This window comes from Vipera ursinii, assembly GCF_947247035.1.
Source record: "Vipera ursinii genome assembly, chromosome: 11".
In the NCBI taxonomy this organism is placed as follows: domain Eukaryota; kingdom Metazoa; phylum Chordata; class Lepidosauria; order Squamata; family Viperidae; genus Vipera; species Vipera ursinii.
The window spans coordinates 12,911,334-12,932,097 of NC_139524.1; the positions used below are offsets into that span (position 1 = coordinate 12,911,334).

The 20,764-nt window shown below is 42.0% G+C and overlaps 1 protein-coding gene and 1 long non-coding RNA gene across 3 annotated transcripts in view; one reads left to right on the forward strand and one right to left on the reverse strand.

The window, feature by feature from the left end:
• The window catches only part of LOC310645575, a 590,514-nt gene that overhangs the window by 303,492 nt on the left and 266,258 nt on the right, over positions 1 to 20,764 (forward strand). The gene's annotated exons all lie outside the window — the stretch shown is intronic.
• ADAMTSL3 (ADAMTS like 3) overlaps positions 1 to 20,764 on the reverse strand; it is a 156,484-nt gene that overhangs the window by 66,917 nt on the left and 68,803 nt on the right. The window contains exons 4-7 of the mRNA XM_083371306.1: positions 20,600 to 20,727; positions 19,090 to 19,135; positions 11,468 to 11,704; positions 375 to 501 (exon numbers count right to left, since the gene is read on the reverse strand). Of these exons, the coding sequence (XP_083227432.1) occupies positions 375 to 501; positions 11,468 to 11,704; positions 19,090 to 19,135; positions 20,600 to 20,727 (538 nt within the window). The remainder of the gene's footprint in view (positions 1 to 374; positions 502 to 11,467; positions 11,705 to 19,089; positions 19,136 to 20,599; positions 20,728 to 20,764) is intronic.

A 20,764-nucleotide genomic window follows, 5' to 3' on the forward strand; every position in this document is an offset into this window, starting at 1 on the left:
TCATCACATCAAACTGCTTCTCATTTTGGTGTAGTGCTTAAGAGTGATTAGAAGTAAATCACTTCCCAAAACTTGCCAAGAAACTTTAGGGAGTTGACACTGACTCAAAGGAATTCTCCCCCTCCCCCCAGTCACAAAATGGTGTTTACTCAACTGAATTTCTCTCTTCAAACTCATCTTTCAAATCCTTAGCTAATTCTCCCAAGAGTCAACATTGCATAATAGAACAACTTAACACAAACCCTTCCCAAAACAAACTCCAAATAATTCTAGATTCACTTAAATCGGCACAATCCACAGTAACTGCCCTGTGGACAATACCATAGGAAAATTCCGAGGATACATTACACATACCTGAGTTGCTGGAGACTTACTTTTTTCTGAGGAAAGGTGTGTCTTAGTTTGCCCTCTCACCAGCCGGCAGGTGGAACTGTCACCTGAGCAGACACCACAGTTGTCTTCTTTGGCGTGACTTCCAAGCTGTCGATCACATCCCACGGCCTGCCAATATCAACACTGGAGTCAGAAGGACAAAACTGACATAGGCCACTCAGTTCTTCTAGAACAAAAATATCACATATTTTCTTTCTAAGTTGCCTTCAGTCCCTCAAAAACATAATTTGGCTTCTTAACATTTCAGTGGGAAAGGTGCTTTAAAGTAATTATTCCTTAATGGATTTAAGTTTTAGGCCATAACAATTAACCACTCCTGGTGTCCCTGCCTAATAGGATAGGATAGGATAGGATAGGATAGGATAGGATAGGATAGGATAGGATAGGATAGGATAGATAGAAATTAGAAAGAACAGAACAGAATAATAACTTTATTGTCACTTTGAATGTACACTAATTGGCATACATTAAAATGAAATTTCATTGCATACAGCTCTCAAAAGGTCACCACCTCCAATTAACACTACATAAATGTGACAAAAATAAATAAATACAGAATTATGCTTATATGCAATTATGCAAATGTTTAAGATGTCTGTGTTAGTCAGAAAAACACTATTCTGTCTCCCAGCACTTGAAGTCAGAGAAACTCAATCACTGTGAGGTTAAAGAAGTTAGTTTTCATCACGTACAAAACAAGAAAGCTTAGGCTTTGGGAAATTATTTGTTTCTAGACTTCTCTGCAACTAAGACCCAAGATACTGGATAGAATCGGTGGCCGCAGTATCACTCTTAATTGGCAATATGGCAGTTCTGAGATCCTTGTAGGTATCTCTGTGCAGTTCCCAACTAACAAAATTCAATTTAAGCAGCTTATTGTTACGTTTCCTTCCGTACTCAATTTCTCAACCTCCTTCCCTACTTCAAGTATCTAAGCCTATCTCAATTAAAAAACATGAGCTGCCTTGGGAAAAAAAAATAATGCTTAGAATAAGTCCCCTGAGATCAAGTCAATGATTTAAGTCATGATTCAGGTTCTCTCCCATTGATTCGGTGTACAGTATCTACCAATCTGTAATCTGATTCTACCTTAATCCAACCCATTGGTTTAATTCAATAAATCTTTCATACATCTAGCCCTCATTCCTTTCTTCTTACAGGCAACACGGAGAAAATTAAATTAGAAGGAAAATGTTATTTGAGGGGAAAGGGCCCTTAACCTTAAAGTAATTTCATCCTACTTCTGTATCGGCTTGTCAGTCTACAACTTCGAAAAAAAGAGAAAGAAGTACATAGTTTTAATAAACTTTTCTGCTTTTTCTTCAATGTAAACATTTCCCAGGCAGGATAGGCATTTATTCATGTACTGTTTTAAAAGCTGCCCCCTTATTTTCATAAACTTTTCCTCAAATATCTACACATTTGTACTGTGATTTGAATAGAAAGTGATATCACAACATTTGTAAGCATACTACAGCATAGCCTGTGTGAATTCTAGTAGTTACTGCACCAGGGAGAGTTGGGTTCAAGTCTGCCCTTGGGCCTAGAAAGTCAGTGGCAACTTTGGATCCGTCTCTCTCTCTCTCTCTCTCTCTCTCTCTCTCTCTCTCTCTGCCCAATCTACCTTACAAACTGGTTGTGAGAAAAAATAAAAGCTAAATGTTACTTCTCATACCCAACTTGAAGCCTTAATACAGAATAGAGCTGGAAGGGACTGCTCAAGCAGGAGACCTTATACCATTCCAGACAAGTGGCTGTCCAGTCTCTTCTTAAAAGCCTCCAGTGATGGAGCACCCACAACTTCTGAAGGCAAAGCTGTTCCCCTGGTTAATTAATTAATTAATTAATTAATTAATTAATTTATTTATTATATTTGTATACCGCCCTTATCCCGAAGGACTCAGGGCGGTGAACAGGGCAATACATAATAAAAACAAGATACAAAAATTAAAAATTATTAAAAAGTAATTAAACAGCAATGCCCGTAATAAATTAGTACAGATTAAAAGTTAAGACCAATTTATAAAACCCGACCCCATCCCATCAGGCCAGGCCAGCTTGTTCAAAAAGGTGGGTTTTAAGATCAAGCCGGAAGGAGCGGAGATCAGGCGCCATCCGGAACTCGACCGGAAGACGGTTCCATAAATCCGGCGTGCCCACAGAGAACGCCCTCCCCCTGGGGGCCACCAGTCTGCATTCTTTGACCGGTGGCACCCTGAGGAGGCCCTCTCTGTGGGAGCGTACTGGGCGGAGGGAAGTTGATGCCGGCCGCAGGTGCTCCCCAAGGTATTCTGGACCCATGCCATGTAGGGCTTTGTAGGTCATTACTAACACCTTGAACCTAATTGTTCTCACTGTTAGGAAATTTCTCCTTAGTTCTAGGTTGCTTCTCTTCTTGATTTAGTTTCCATCCCTTCCTTCTTGTCTTGTCTTCAGGTGCTTTGGAAAATAGGTTGACCCCCCCCTCTTCTTTGTGGCAGCCCCTCAAATATTGCAAGATTGCTATCATGAGACCCCTAGTTTTTTCATTAAACCAGACATACCCAATTCCAGCAACTGTTCTTCATATATTTTAGCCTCCAGGCCCTTAAATCATTTTACTTGCTCTTCTCTCCACTCTTTCCAAAGTCTCAGCATCTTTTTTATAATGTGGTGACCGAAGCTGGATGCAAGATTCCAGGTGTGGACTTACTACGGCTTTATAAAGCGGTACTAATACTTCACCTTGATTTCGATACTTTCATTTCATGCGGTTGAGCTTAAAAGGCTTGAATTCTTCTGAAAGCAACTGCAGCTCAGTAAAATAATTCGTGATCACTTTTTAAAGGTTGTTTCTTGAACATGGGATACATCTAATTTATTAAGAAGGCAAAGTTTCAAGTACATAGAGAGCTGAGCAGGAAAACTGCCTGGCAGCTCATATTCACACTTCATCTCAGCCAACCATAGAGGACCCAAGATTTCAACAATTAAGGCATTTGTTCAGCTTAATGCACCTCATATTGTTGGCTATTTACTGAGCAATGGGATTAACTATAACTATTACAGGCAGATTGGGAAAACATCTGCAACCTTTTAGGGCATATCCAGAAATAATTATAAATAGCTTTTTCCCTTTATTTTATTTTATTTTTTTTAAAAAATAACCCTCTAGGATTGCCTCAAATGAAATAAGTGACAGTGCTTTTAAGCAAAAGGAATTAATGGAAGAACTGGGACTGTGTCAAACTATTAAAACAAACCATCATCGTATAGCTGCAAAAGGTGGCAAAAATGTTATAATGGTCAGATTATAGTAAATGCTCCAAATAATAAGGGTTTGGTTATGTGTGTACATGTTTATGGGTTTATTTGCAGAGAGACGGGCAAAAAAAAAAAGAGAATGTGTATATCGGAAAAGCTGTGAAGTTTTTACCTATAACAGAAATGTTTAAAAATAGCTGAATGGCAAAAAAAGTATGCATCATATAGGCGTTGCTTATCCAAAAGTTGTACTTCAAAAGAATTCTGAATGCTTTACTCAAGCCAGAATATTATTTAAAGCCAATGCTTTGGTGAAGATTTAATAATCAGCACTATATTCAGCTAATGCTTTGGAGAAAAATCTTAAGGGTGGATAAATGCCATCTGAAGTGTTTTTGAATGAGATGAATCCTGCTTTTGTCTCTATTTTCTTGAGAACTATTGCCACCTTCAACTAACTGAGGGGGTGACATGTAGGTGATGAATCAACAAGCCAATGGGGTGGTTTTCCTTACTTCTGAAGGTAGGATCTGAGCAAGCATCTCAAAGTGACAACAATTTCCACTAAAAGTTAGAACACCTATTTAATAATGAGGACCCAGATTGTTGGGGGCAATAAGCTGACTTTGTAATAATGCCACTTGGGGTGGGCCGAAAGCCCTAATAAGCAGGCATATACATAGAATGAAGGCTACTGCTAAGCACATTTGATTTGTGCTTCTTAGATTGTAAGCCGCCCTGAGTCTTCGGAGAAGGGCGGGATATAAATGGGAATAATAATAATAATAATAATAATAATAATAATAATAATAATAATAATAATAATAATAATAATAATCAAGCCATCTTGGAAGTTGACACTCTCCTTATAGAGGGTTCAGACAGAAAGGATTGGCAATTACTTTTCTATTCTTCTTTCTGAACTACAACTCTTGGTGTCCCTCAGCCTTGGATGTGTAACTGAGTTCCTTAGACTGAAGTTCAACAACCGTTGGTGTGGGTTTTCCAACACCAGAGATTTTTAAGAACAGATTGGACAACCATTGTCTGAAATGGTATAGGGTTTCTTGCCTGAGCAGGGGGTTGGACTAGATGACCTCCAAGGTCCCTTCCAACTCCGTTATTCTGTTGGGTTGTGCATTCTGAACCGCTCCACGACACACATTAGAAGCAGATCTGAAGATGCCTAAATCCAGTCATATCACCACATCCATACCAATAAATTATACTAAAAGCTAAATTTCCACTAATTCATTCTTTGGGGGAAAAGAGTATTTTTTTTCTTTTTAAAGCAACAGCTTTAAAATACGAGAGAGAGTGAAAACTACAGTGACTGAATAACCCATCGTAATACAAACAAGAAGAGGTGAAGACTAAATTAGTCTTGATATATTAGAAGCAGTTATAGAACTTCATAAATATTTCTCAAAATGTAAATCCAGAAGTCAGCACACACACAAAAGTTTCCACAGCTGTTTCTATAGTTCTCCCTTCTCGTTTGGATTCAGCCAACAAATTAGATTTAAATGAAAACCATGAACACAGGATGTTTCATTTCGATATGTGAAGGTTAATGCAGAACTGGCCACATTCAAGAATGTTCATTTCTTAAGCAGATGGTAGGATTTAAATGTCACCAAAAAGAAAAGGAAAGAGGAGAAGACCAAAAAAAGAGGCAAAGTCAAGACAGTAAACATAGCGCTATCTAACACACTGATCATACCGAGCAAAGTACGGTATCTTGAGAAATTATTTTAATCTTGGCTTATCCAAAGAAGTTACATGCTGAGTGTAATGAAAGAAGCTTCCACAGTTCACCTAATTCTGGTCATTCTCACAGAATCCCAGCCATAGAGATGGGAAAAATAACTGTAATAACTACCAGTGGCAGTGACGAGATCAAGTGCTAAGATGATGCACTTTTCTTTGTGACACGCAACCACCCTGTGAAGATTTGTGAGTGATCTGAAGGCAACTTCCACAGAGGAGAGCCTCTGAGCTTTACTTACGCCTTATCTTTTGATAAGCAACTTGATCCCTAAGGGACCACCAGGGGATCAATAAATATTTCCTCCGATTGCATTAAAAGTTGTAAACAGAAGGCCCTTGAATTATGTCCAATTGGAGAAGTACCACCCACCTTCGTACCTTTGCTGAAATTTGAAGATGGTTGGAATAGCCCCCCAAATAACTTCACAACCCCCAAAAGAGGTCGCAAATGGGGAAGAGGGAGCTTGAGTTTCGAATGTGCAATGCCACCAACGGATCACATTTTCCACGTTGCATCGCCATCTAAATTTCACTGTTCCTGCCAAACCAGAAGGAAGCACACTCTGCCTTGCTCTGTTGGTGGACACTGGAGTAGCATGTCTTCATGATGACAATCCACTATGATCTGCCTTAGGTGCTTTGTAACCCAAAATGGGATGCCAGGTGTTTAAAACAAGAACAGTTGAGTGACCATATGTTTTTTTCCCCATAACATTTATAAGCCACAGCTTCTTGACATGTGTTCATGATGGGAGCAGGAAGGATTTTAAATGCAGCACTGGGGATTTCTTTTCGCACTAAACAAGAAGTACAAGAATGAAACAATTGGAAATTTGTGCTCTATCATATAGTTTCCTAGCCATGCGTGCTTCCTCTGCTGTAAATCTATTGCTATCTGATCTCTTGACTTAGGCTTAATGGCCCTTCATCTGAGCAACATCTGCAATGGTCAAGAGATCTGTCCCACACAACAGAATTCTTCAAGTCTTAACATTTCAAACCGAGTTCTAATCACAATATAGGGCTTTTTTTCCTAAATTTGGAACCTATTACATTTGGAACCTATTAAAGCACGAAGAACTTTTTATTTATCAAATGTGGGCTGCAGATCAGAAGAGCGTCCTGCACCAGTGGAAAAATTTTACTCTAGCCAACTTAAATCCTGGATGGAAGGTATGGTTACACTGTCTACACATGTGAACTGACTTTCTACCAATATCTTTCAGGTCCTTCTGGACAATTTTGTGTCCTCCTGGCTTGGACAGTAGGTAGAAGATTGGAGCTCCTTGGACTTCCAGTAACTCAAATTTCAGAATGGAATCGTTAAGGCAGAGATGGCAGGTAAAAGATGGGGATATGGCGATCATTCTTGACCTGTTTGAGTGAGCTCAAGCAGAGTGAGCTTCTGCTTGATCTACTGCTTGGGGGACAATTGTTCGGCGAGTTGGCATACGATCTCTGCTCCTGGGTAACCAGAAATGGTCTCACTCCCTTGCTCATAGGAGAATTTCTCAAAACCTAGAGCCTTTTAATTTGGAAACTCCAAATAGTTTATATGGTAACCAGAGTCAGGCAAAGGTATGATTAAGTGTCCCACAGGAGCTTTTTCAGGAGGCAACTGGACTTTCTTCTTTTTTCTTTGAAGACGTTTCGCTTCTCATCCAAGAAGCTTCTTCGGCTCTGACTGGGTGGTGGGGAATGGAAGGATTTATACTCCTTGCAGACAGCTGGTCGTTTGCATTCTTGAGGTCACTTTGAAGTTTACCTGTGTGTCCAAGATGTCTCACTGCTCAGGTGACCCTGAGGAATGGCAGGGGTGTTCTTGGTGGCTCCTTGGTTAGGCTGCTGTTTACTGTTGAATTGTTTGTCTAATAATTTCCAGTAAAACAAAGCCTAAAAGCTATTGCTAAAAGTATCAAAAAGAACCCTACTTACAGACACACACACACACACACACACACACACAGAGAGAGAGAGAGAGAGAGAGAGAGAAGTGAAATACTAGAGACTGATGCTCAGACAACATTAAACATTTCGCCCTTCCCTTCTGGGGAATATACTAAAAATATAGCAGTAAATATTAATGATGCAGAACTTGTCAATTCCAGATACAGATTTTTTTCCCCATGATAGAAGAAAAATGGCAGAGAGAGGGCCATTTTCTTAGGTGTGGTGTGTTTGTTTTTAACCGAGGTGGCTACGCTGTTATGTGCTGGAGTAATTGTAGGTAGGAATGAAAACTCCATTAAAATCACATAAAATCCAGGGCAGTGCACCGTAAGGCTGTCGTAATCCCAGTGCTATATTTTTGCCAAATGTCTCACTTTTTCCCTGAGTGTACACCTACTCTTCTCATCAACCATGTCAAAAGGTTTTTTGAATTGCTCACGTTCAAGCGTTTAATAGAATGGTAGTAGCTGCTTTGCCAAAAAGAAGGCTAATTGCAAAACCATGCACATGCTAGGTAAAATTATTCCTGTATATATAGAGGTTGGGAAACTCAAAGCGAGCCTTTATCCCCATTTTTTTAATCTATATGTGTGGATAATTTTACATTTTGTGTTTCAAAACTGGTTCACTGCTAGCAAAGTATAAGTAAATCCAGGCTGGGATATCTCTGTAATCCAAGGATCCAGCTTTGCTAAATGTATTGCTTGTCTTCAGATATGGCTCTGGGTGTGAATAAAATATGATTTCTGTTTATCTGAATAATCTTGGATCTTTCTTCTCATATTTTTCATAGTAGGTCCTGGGACAACATTCGCCTGAGTACAGTTTCAACTCATCCCTAAAGAGACCCACATGATTACTTGAAAACGGATGTTCCGAATTTACTCTCACGGATGCACATACAATAACTTGGATCGCTGCAAACAAATGAATTAAAAAGCCGTGTAGAAGGAAAGAGATCCAGGGAAGGACCCACCATTCAGTAATATGGTATGTAGTTTTGACAAGACATTGATGGAATACAATAGCAACATGGGAAGCTTCATTGACCTGCTTCCCACCCAAATCTGAAGCCAGAATCCTCCCTAGACTGAAGCTCTCTTCTTCCAAGACTCTTCTTTACAGAGTGAAAGTCCTTAAAAAGACAGGACTTTAACACAGAATGTGGTATTCCTTGCCTTTCTTTCAGTCCCCATAGAATGCAACTGCAGATTTACAGAGGGTTACAGTTCAGAGACTGGGAAGATCAATTGCTTAGAAGATGCAGGCTGTGAAAGTACAAATTTATCTAGATCGCCTGGAGCTCAAACTCCCAAATTTTCTGGTCTTGAGTCCTAGAGCTTGTGGTCCTGATCTGGGAGATGTAGCCATTTCCCTGTAGAATTTGAGCCCAAGGTGAGCTCCTGACAATCTACCTTTCAGGTAGAAGATTCTTAGTTCAATCTAGTGAAAAGGACCTTGTGGTGGAACTTGGCACTGAGTCAAGGGGAGGAGTGAAACTACTAACTAGCCTTGCATTGCTTCTGGGGAGGAAGTGGCTGAAGGGAGATCGTCAAGTGGAGGACATTAGGAGTCAAGGCGGTTCAAGTGAATATAAGTGTATTGCATGCTAACACTCTCTACAACAGGGGTCTTCAAACTTGGCCCTTTTATGACTTGTGGACTTCAACTCCCAGAATTCCTCAGCTGGGGCCAAGTTTGAAGATCCCTGCTTTACAAGAATCTGAACTACTAACGGTCAAAGCAAACTGGTAGTAGATAAGAGTCAACGGAATTCAAGGTGGGCTGGAATTAGATCTCTTGTGGGCACGAAAGGATTCGAGATGTATGACATGCCTGACCCTTCCCTTGGGCTCAGCCTGGTCAACTACAGTGACCCTCCTCAAAACTTTGCACAATTTATCTAATATGAGCACTTTAGTCCAGTGGGACTCCTGCTTATAGATGGACAATCGTAAACATACCACTCTGATCAGCTCATTGCATCATTTCTGGTTCCTTGTGCAAATGGTCAGGAAAACAATTGCCCATATTTCTTCACAATCACTGCTAACCAGAGATGAGTCCTGGCTACAAGAGATGTGGTTGGCACAAAACATTACAGCCTAAAGTGGCTGATTTGGTTGGCTGGCTGCAATATGGCCGCTCACAAAAGAAAAACACAGCTTATTTTTCACCAACAAATCCTATAACTAGAAATCGGTATTCCCGCTTTGTTTTAAATGTAGTTTACCCTTAGATCCGAAGCCAGAATCCTGGATTACTCTCAGCTTGCTTTTATTCTTTGTCCATTTCTCCTGAGGCTTGGCTAAACAAATCCAGAGAAAATGTCAACAATAGTGTAGGCTTGCTTTAGATTTGCTACCTAAATTATTACCTTGCCATAATGTGAAGCAAAAAGATAAGCCGCAATGTAATGTGGTGGAAAGTCAATTCTCATATCCTAAGAAGTGACAGCAAGGGAGGGGGAATGTCACCTTAGAGAAAGGGGAAGAAAGCTTTGTAATCTGATGCAGCCCATTACATATCAATCAGTCTGCTTGTCATAATTAATAATACGTAGGCTCAACAATCTAGTGAAAACTATGCGGCTGGGTAAACAGGGACCAGGCTTTAGCTGAAGAGCGAGCAAGCTTGGGAGAAAATTGTATGACCTTGGATCAAAGGTCCAATTCTAGCCCCATTCTGTTAAAAACATTGTTCTCCTTCCTTCCTTCTCCCCTGTGGGAGCTATCGTAGCCTCCGTAAATTTTAAATCTATTTTTGACATTTTCTACAGAAATTCTGGAGGAAGCTTGAATTATCTTCAATCTGCAGTCGCCTTTTGCTGCTCATTCATCAGCTCTACAAGCACACTTATTTTAGGGTCAAGTGTAACTCCAGAGGCCTCTCCCAGAAGGAATTCCATACAGAAAGAAATGAAACAGGGTTCACTTTAGCACCTTTATTTTTCCATTAACTCTCCAGTTAAATGGGTCACTGAACAAGCTGACTATTCCCTCATGGCCTTTGCACATTTTATTATAGAAATGTTGCAGCCATCAATTCTTCAGGCCTACTGGGAGGAGGAGAGTCCAGGGCTTTTTTCTCATACAACGCTCAGAACGGAGTTCCGGCACCTTTTTTGGATGGAACCTTGTAGGGTAGGCAAGGCGGGTTGTATGACGTGTGTGAGTTCCGGCACCTTTTTCTTGTACAAAAAAAGCACTGGAGGAGACTATTTGTACTAAGCAGAAGAACTAGATGTTAGATATTAAAATCAAAATTATATGGGGTTTTATGAGGGAGGGAGGGAGGGAGGGAGGGAGGAAGGAAGGAAGGAAGGAAGGAAGGAAGGAAGGAAGGAAGGAAGGAAGGAAGGAAGGAAGGAAGAGATTGTGGGGTCCTTGGGGCTCTCTAAGCTTGGTTGTTTGCTTGCAGACATTTCATTACCAAACTCAGTGCTAAAAGGCAGTGAGGTTTGCAGGGAAGGAAGGAAGGAAGGAAGGAAGGAAGGAAGGAAGGAAGGAAGGAAGGAAGGAAGGAAGGAAGGAAGGAAGGGCTAACCCTGAAGGTGGGATCTAGATGGGAATTTAGTCATACTTTGGTTTTCCAAGAATCCAAAATGGTACACAAATGTATCCCAAATGTAACTTTGATTGCAGCCAATAAAGAGTTGCTGCCACATTAATGTTGATTTGCATTGGAGGGTATACCACTGGTTTTCCTCAAGGGCTTCTAGACAAAGAAATCCAAATATATTCCCATTGAATGCCAGGAGGGCTAGAAACATATCAGTCTAAATATTTCCATTCTTGCAATTCACCAAAGAGTGTCAGATGTAGAATTCTGTCTCCTGGTCATAACAAGAAATAACCTCTCTTTTAAAGCAACAGCCAAAGTTATTCTGTGTATGTGTGCGTAACAAAAGTTCAACAAACTATTATGTTTTTCCTATTCTAACCTTGGGATAAATACAAACGTGAACATTCCTACTGTATTCTGGTCAAAAAAAAAGTCCAGATAGGGGCATCAAACTATTTGATTTGTGTCATGGTTGGCATCTTCATTTTCGCTAACTACCGTACCTTTACAGACACTCCTGGAAACCCAGGTGCAAAAATTGCCGTACCTGACATATTCCACCGATGCACATATCCAAGGACTTGGCATTGCAGCGGGTGCCATCCAGAACTTTGGGAGCAAACTCCACGGTCAAAGGTCTCCCCAAAGCTTGGCACTTCAAGGCACATGGAGAGCCGGAGTCATCAAAGACGGGGATCCATTCATAAAAGTGTCCTTGGTACTTGACGTCATTGTAGGCTGAGCACTGCTGGGCACGGAAGTCACCAGAGTCTGCAAGACAGTTCTGGGGGGGGGGAGTGAGGATGATTATTATTATTATTATTATTATTATTATTATTATTATTATTATTATTATTATTATTATTATTATTATTATTCTAGTAAAACATTACTATTTCCTCCACCCTGCGCCCTTGAAACTCCACTTTTGTTTTAAGGCGACAGCCCTTTCTCATGTAACTCCATTTGACTTACTTCTAAGTCAACATTAGACGACTGAGGCTGTAAATTAGCCCACCAGGGAGATTAACTGCCTGCCCATTTTTCAAAGCCATAGAAAGAGGAGATTACAAAAGACTTCTAATTTTGCCAGCTGCATTTCCCCTACCCCCCACACAAACACACACACACACACACACACACCCCTGAACAGACTTTTGGAACAGTGTATTCCAGAACTAGGTTCCCACAAAGTCAAAGGGAGAATAGACCTCTTTCATACAGCTACCAATTACACCTTCAAAACCGTCAGCAGCCATTTGCTCCACAATGGTGTTCCATCCTCACGCAACTAGCCAGCTCTCCCTTTGCTGGACAATAGCCCAAAGCGAAAAACAGCAGCCAGCCAGAAACCAACCTCTTCCTTGCCTTGTGAGTTTTTCACAAGCATGGAGGCCACTCTGGCAGAAGTACAGAAAGCCGTCTCTCAGAACGGTCGGAAAACGCTGGAGCAACGAATGGGGGCAAAGCACACAGATATTGTTGCTTCAGGATGGGACTTCTAACGTTGGGATGTGTTCTTCCTTCCTCTTAGCAAGAAGGCACTGTCCACCCTCAGCTCAACAGGGACAATGCTAAATTGTATTGCCGAGTCTTCTCAGGAGAAGAGCTGGTTAACACTAAGTTCTAGATCCGGCATGTCAATGTCAGTCCAATGGAGACTGGATCCTTCTTTGCTTAGACCTAATAGGTGGGATCTCACCAGACTAAAGCTACAATCTTCTAGCCTCATAGATATACCCTGGGAGATTCTAGAGTGTGGCGACCTTGAACCTTTTGCTTCCTCCTCTTCCTCTCAAGCCCCAGGAAAATTAGAAAATCCAGGCAGTTCAAATGAGTATAAAGATTTATTGCAAGCTTAAGCTCTCTGCAAGAATCTGAACTACTAGCGGTCAAAGAAAACTACCGGTAGATAAGAGTCAAAGGAATTCACGGTGCTTTGGACTTAGATCTCTTGTGGGTGCGCAGGGACTCAAGACTGATGACACGTTTGACACCACCCCCCTCGGGCTCAGCCTGGTCATCTCCTACATCTCCATTCAGTTCAGGATTGTGCAGTCTCTTGTTTAGGTTGCCTTCTCGAGAATAATCTAGCTGACCGGCATTGTGACTGTCTCCTCTCTGCTCTACCTGTCCTTGGATCAGGAGGAGGCATGGATTTCACTTTCTTCTCATTGCTAACGGGTAGAAGCTGCTCCTGGTTGTTGTCTGGAACCTCCTGGCCAACTTGCTGACAGTTGTGGCTTGCCTAGCTCAGCCTGTTGCTTGGCTGATCCACCCAGTTGAGGCTGCTTCATCAAGCTAGCATTTTCTGATCCTGACTGACACTCAGCTCCACACTTTCCTCTGCCAACTCAATTCAGCCTCCTCCTCTGAACTCACATCTGGTCCAGGGGTGATTCCATGACACTATTCCATCCCAGTCAAGCTCCTAGAAGCTCCATGGCATTGTGGGAGCCCAAAAGGGTGGTGCCAATCTCAGATCCATACTAATAACAAGGAGTGTAAATAAATGAGGGTCTACACTGTGCTTCTACATGTGGCCATGTTTTCTCTAGATAGATAGACATACATATGCACATAGATATGAGCACACAAGCAATTAATTGCTCATATTTATATGCTGCCAGGACCCTAAAATTATACATGGAAGCCAAATCATGTTGGCAAGAACACAGCTGGCTCCTTCACATAGAAAAACATGCAATTTATGTGGAAATGGTCTAAACAAGTTTTTTTTCCCTTCCAATGAATGGGACCCATAAGGATTATCTTAAACACTTCCATGTGCAAATCATAGCATCAGAATGTAACAGAAATGGAAACACAAAACATGGGGCTTAAGGAAGACTGAAAAATGTCACAGTTTACAAGGAACAGCTTGTACAGATTGTTGTCCTGGGAGACAGATTAAAAATATCTTCAGGCAGATAGAAGTTACTGTTTTCAAACTATGCAGGTGAAGTAGTATGGGTTCATTCAGACTTTTATTATGTTCTCAGATCAATACAAGAAATATATTCATAAGTGACCTGCCAGCAACCATAAAATAGACTAGCTTACAAAACTGGTAAAGCAAAATTAAAAGACACTTATAAAATAGAATGATAGGGGTAAGCGAATGAAATAAAAAGAGAAGCAATCTAAGTCCAGACAATAAATGAGATAATATGTAAAGTTACATGAAATACACCAAGGTAGCAGGAATTTGAGCTGTCAAATTTTCACCAATCTTAACATGCTGCTACGCAAAACCTGCACACACTGTAATAAGTAGTAGTTTATCTAAATCTAGCATCTGAGCAAAGCTTAATTAAAGAAGATATGGAGGAGAAACTAATTTTGCAGAGACACCGAAGCCAGAATAATAGCTGAGGCCAAAGAAAGCATTCAGGCTGAAACAGTTGTGCAATTTTGACTTAAATCACACTTACAAATAAATATATAGAATTGTCTGTGCACTGCCATCACTTGGTTTGACTTAAGTGACAAGTCCTATGCATTTTTAAATGCACATTTAGCAATGCAAAATGAAGTTGAGCAAGACAGATTTTATTTCGGAAAGAGGGAAGCCATTGGAAATTATAGTGAAGATTCTAGATACTTCCCACCATGTGTTGGACTTGAGTCACCCATGGGCGTGTTCCTGAAATTAATGACAGAAATTTGTTACGTGGCTCAAGCCTCATAAAATTCATCCAAGGAAGGGTGGAGAAAATTGGAACAATTCAAAGTATTAGCGGGGGGGGGGGGGACTAACAAGCCTTGTGTTGTCTTGCTGAAGTTGATTGTCACTTCTTGAATGCAAAGATAGCACATGTAGTCCTCATTTAGCAACCAGAATTGGGATTGGCAACTTGGTTGTTCAGCAAAGTTGTTAAATGAAGCCATGACTGCACTTATGTTCTTACTTCAACTTTCTTTTTCTTTATAGACCTGCGATGGTGGTCAATGCAAAAGTTGGTTGCAAAGTTTCTTTTTCATCACTATCACAACTTCAAAAGCTTCAAAAACGGCTGTTAAATGAGAATGGCCTTTATACAGCTGTGCTATGGGAAAATCAGCTGATTGAAAGTTTCCCAAGACAGAAGAATTAGCTACAGGGCAGAGAACAACAAATAAAACTTCTACAACTTGGTTATGAAACCTGCATTTGCTTGTCCTTTTAACTTCACCTTTGGAAATCTTCCAGTGATTCGGGGCACTATTCTATCACCTTAATTACTGTATCTGGTCTTCTGTCTAGTCTCCTGAATCGCTTGGATCAGTTCTCACGGTTTTCAGGCTTCGTGATGGTGCAATATTTTCTTTCCCGTCAAGCTTCAATCGAGCACACATTCCTGATTCTGACTTTGGATTCCTCCTTTGGCATGGGCCTCGATTCCGACTCTCTGATTCTGTGCACATTTTGGCTTTAGACCTTTCCATGGAAACACGCAACAGCAAAGGATGTTAACATCTGAAAGCAACCTACATCCACCAGTACCAAAATTTGGGGAAAGATGTGAGAGACGATCCGCAGAGCCTCCAGGAAACAATGTTGCGTCGGATGACAAGATAACTGCAGCCAGCTTATTTTATGAATTGCACTTACAAAAGCTTGGAGATCGTTTCCAGACCTCTGACAAAAACGAAGAGTTTTGCTCCAAAAAGAGAAGCCGTACGCAAACACTCTCTGCAGTGCTTACACAATGTGAAAAAAGGAACCCAAACCAATTACGCTGATAAAATGCAAAGAAGAAAACACTAGAATATGTGTTTATGGATCGTGAAAGTTGGAGTACATTAAGAAAAATTGTACAAATAGTTGCTCATGAAAGAAACTAGGAACCAGAGATTCCATCCTTGGCATGTTATCTAACCCTTTTCCCTTCAAAGCGCCTGTTAGAGATGTTACTTGGATGCCTGAAGCAATGGACTTGGACTCGTCTTGGCTCCCGATGTCCAGAATTCAACGGAAGAGAACTCAAAGTCAAAACAAGCTATATCAGACATGTCAAACACAAGGCCCGGGGGCCAGATCCGGCCCGCGAAGTGGTTTCATGCGGCCCGCAAAGCCATCCTGGAAACAGTGAGGGAACGGCCCCCTCTGCCTTGGCCCTGGCCAGAGACCTTCCTTCTGCCAGAGACCCCCAGATCTGTCCCACTCCTGCCCAGGCCCCCATAGGCACCCTTGATGCGAACGATGTAGAGCTGGCCACGCCCACCCAGCAGGCCATACGCACTCTAGCCACGCCCACCCAGTAGGCCACGCCCACCCCGGCCATACCCACCCGGCCCCTTGAGGGCAACCGCAATGCTGATGCGGCCCTCAATGAAATTGAGTTTGACACCCCTGAGCTATATCATGAAAAGGCTATTATTCACAACGACCTCTTTTTCAGGCAATAACTATGGGTAGTCCTTGACTTACAACAGTTCATTTAGTGGCCGCTCAAAGGTACAACAGCCCTGAAAAAAGTTGTCACGGTTCCGACAGATGAAACCCTTCAAAAGAACTTGGAGGCATTGTTTTCCTTAAAGAATCTTTTATTCGGGAAACAAAGAATAGGCACTGCATAGTTGAACCCAAAAACTAAATTCCCCTCCCCTGGATACAAAGTAACAAAGTACAGTTCTCACCCCCCCCCCAATAAATGGTCATAAATCACATTCCCCAATTAGCTTGAAGCACGGGCTTTCCCCCCAGCTCCCCAGCCCGCCAAAACGTTATTAGCTCTGGAGCCAGTTTGTCCTTGGATTCCCACAGCAGAGTTATTATTATTATGGCTCACTGAACTCTCATCCCCATCCCTCCTCCCAGCACCAACTAATTCTGAAAGCATAGAGAAAATGGCTGCATTTTCATCTGTTGTCAAAGCAAGAACATCCGATGTTAGCAGTGTTGACAAAAGTGACATGACTGGTTTTTTTTACACACTTATGGCCGTCGCACCATCCCCGTGGTCACATGATCAAAATCCAGATGCTTGGCAACTGGCATGTACTTACGACGGCTGCAGCGTCCTGGGGTCATAGGATCCCCTTGCACAACCTACTGACAAGCCAAGACAACAGGGAAGCCAGATACACGTAACAACCTAACTTAACAACTGCAGTGATTCACTTAACAGCTGTGGCAAGAAAGATCATAAAATGGGGCGCAACTCACTTAACAAATGTCTCATTTAGCGACAAAAAATTTAGGCTCAATTGTGGCCGCAAGTTGACGACTACCTGTATAAGCAATTGTAATTATATGGACTGCTTCAGGGTTTCTGCTGCTACCTTTCTCAAGCACCGAAAATTCACAAGGTCCTGCTGAACTATAAGAACTCTTGCCTTGGAGAAGGGGTTAGACTAGAAGATCTCCAAGGTCTCTTCCACCCCTGTGCAACTTCACATGAAGTTAAAGAGGTGTTTGTTTTTTTTCCTGGTCTGTTGCTGAAGTTCTTAATTTACAAGGTTTAGTCATAAGCTTATAGTGGTCGCTTACTTCCATGATAAGTATCAATATAGTCCTTCCTTCTTCCAGGTTTTCAAGAAAAGATTGGACATTTGTTTGCCCAGGATGTAGAAGGATTCCTGCGTTGGGCAAGGGGTTGGACTAGAACAGGGCTTTTCAACCTTTTCACTCATCATATACCTAGAATGAAGGCTACTGCTAAGCTTGTAAGCCGCCCTGAGTCTTCGGAGAAGGGCGGGATATAAATGGGATTAAAATAAAATAAAATAAATAAAAAATTAAGTCACAATGTCTTTCTTGACTAGAGCTCATAAGCAGAGCCTTGGTGGAGCAGTGGGCTAATGCCTCCTTAAGTAACACCAGCTGCCTGCAATTAGTGCAGGTTCGAGTCCCACCAGGCTCAAGGTTGACTCAGCCTTCCATCCTTCCCAGGTAGGTAAAATGAGGACCCGGATTGTTGGGGGCAATAAGCTGACTTTGTAATAATGCCGCTTGGGGGGTGTATGAAAGCCCTAATAAGCAGGCATATACATAGAATGAAGGCTACTGCTAAGCTTGTAAGCCACCCTGAGTCTTCGGAGAAGGGCGGGATATAAATGGAATTAAAATAAAAAATAAAAATAAATTGTACCACTTTTAGGATATGGCAACATCCGAGTACCACCAGTCGCTTAGCAAGGTCTCAAAACCTTGATGACCTCCCTCCCCAAAAAGGAAAAAAGTGATGAAGTACAGATAATCCTCGACTTATAACAGTTTGGTTAGTGACTGTTCGAAGTTACAATGGCACTGAAAAAAGTGCCCCCCAAGCCATAGCCGAGCAAGACACCTGCCTGCCTGCCCGGTGGCGCTCTTCCTCCTGTCCGAGGTTTTCATGGTTGTGAGCATTTCTGTTGAGGATTGGCAGCGGGGATGGGGTGGAGGGTGTTTGGTTTTTATTCCCCCCCGTCTGCTGGGTGGTTGCAGCAGGTTTTGGTCACTTCACATGACCCTGGGACACTGTGACCGTCATAAATATGAATCAGTTGCCAAGCATCGGAATGTAAATCACAAGACCCTGGAGATAGTGCAACATTCCAGCTGATAGGTGCTTCTTCTAGGCTCAGCAGAAGCGCCAGGATCAGCGCCGAGCTCCAGCTGGATCCTGGCACTGATTCTGGCGCTTCCATTGATCCCTGACAGCCCTGCAGCTCCAGCCATCTCTCGCTCAGGCTTGTGCGGTACTGCCACCAATTCAGTTCATTCCCCTCCCCCGCTACCATTTTTCTAGGATGGTCGCATACCATCTGCCAGGTGCTAATGTACCACAGGTGGTACCCGTACCACTGGTTGAAAAGCCCTGGACTAGAACATTTCCAAGTCTCTTCCAACTTTACGATTCTATGTATCTATATATTGTCATCCAATTCAACTCCCTGTAAATTTCTAAATTTGAATCAATCCATTTAAATCAATCCACTTCAAATCTCCCTCAAAATTAAAGCTAATACTTTGCTACTAACTTAGCATCCGAAGAGCTGTATTTTTCCTATACATTGCACAAGTATTTCACTTCTGAACAGTTAATCTCACTGTTCGGAGGGAAAATAAATATTCTGGACTCTGATCCTCCCCTGTTTTCCCCCTTCTTTTAGTTTCACAAAAGAAGGCAAGTTGCCAGAACTTGAAAGCTGTTTGATCTGGGAAAGCAAGAACAGTCAAACAAAATTAGGGATCAGACTTACATGATTGCTGCAGGTTTTATAACGGATATTTCTGCCTTCACAGTTTCTGAAAGACAAGAAAAATAAAGCTTGAGTGAAGTTATTATAAAGAAGTCTCCCTGAAAGTGAAGGCTGTAAAATTATTACATTTGATACATGCTCACGCACACACATATACAGTATACACATCTCACATTTAATTGTGTTTAAGAGGATGATGGCTTAACATAACAGTCCCACGAAGGAAGTTAATATTTTCTCCTAATGATTTTACAGCTGTGGAACAATCTCAACCTATTAAGCGAATTCTGAAACACAGTGCACCAGATTGCACAGGACTCACTAGCAGAAGCCTGCTAGGTATCAGAGAACACTATTTACCAGCAGATATTCAACTTATTCAATGCAGAGATCAGCACAGAAAGCCCAAGTGGGCAATGGGTTGGGAGCCTGTGAACAAGAAATAAAAAGAGCAGGAAGAAAGGGTGAAGTCACCTCATCTCTCTCTACCACTGAATGGAACAAAGATGATGGATGCTAAAACATATAAAGAACAGTTGCTGGAATTGGGTATGTCAGGTTTAATGAAGAGAAGGACGAGGAGTGACAGGATAGCAGTGTTCCAGTATCTCAGGGGCTGCCCCAAAGAAGAGGGAGTCAAGCTATTCTCCAAAGCACCTTATGAAGACAGGACAAGAAGTAACGGATGGAAACTCATCAAGGAGAGAAGCAACCTAGAACTAAGGAAAAATTTCCTGACAGTGAGAACAATTAACCAGTGGAACACCCTACCTCCAGAAGTTGTGAATGCTCCAACACTGGAAGTTTTTAAGAAGAGACTGGACAACCATGGTATAGGGCAGTGATGGCGAACCTTTTAGAGACCGAGTGCCCAAACTGCAACCCAAAACCCACTTATGTATCTTCGGGTGCTGGGTGGGCGTGGCCCATTGGGTGGGTGTGGCCCATTGGGTGGGCGTGGCTGCACTGGTAACGGCAGACTAGGTGGGACTAAAAAGTTCAACCAATCAATTCCAACTTTGCGAGATCTTTTTTTTCCCCGCGAGAAGTTGAAATTGATTGATTGACTGAACTTTATTTTTTTTTGCACATGGCGGCGGAAGCCTAAATCGAAAAGGTTTTATAAAACCCAGATGAAGGCCTAGGACTGGGGCAATGGTGTGCGTGCCGACAGAGAGGGCTCTGTGTGCTGTGTGTGGCACGCGTGCCATAGGTTTGCCACCACGGGTATAAGGTTTCCTGCCTGAGCAGGGGGTTGGACTAGAAGAACTCCAAAATCCCTTCCAACACTGTTATTCTGTTATACCTTCTGAAAACCCAGTGACCCACCTACCTATTGGTAGATTTCCACATTAAGCCCTTGGCATCCTATTCTGATGTTTTAAAAGTTCTTACTTGCTTGCATTTCAATTGTTCCCTCGTGGTGATACATTTAAGGCAAGCCACCCAAATTTCTAGTGCTGAGAGACTCCTGCATCCAACTTTATGATCTGGAATTTGAATGACCAACCTGCCATTTAAACATCGCCGCAGTGAATAGGAGGCACCTCCTCCACAGGTCCGCGAGCAATCACTCCAAGTTCCCCAGGCATCCCAACCACCTTCTTTATCTTCACTTGGCTGGGTGATTCTTGAAGTCTGGAAGCACAAGAGAAAGAGAAGTAATTCAGGAATC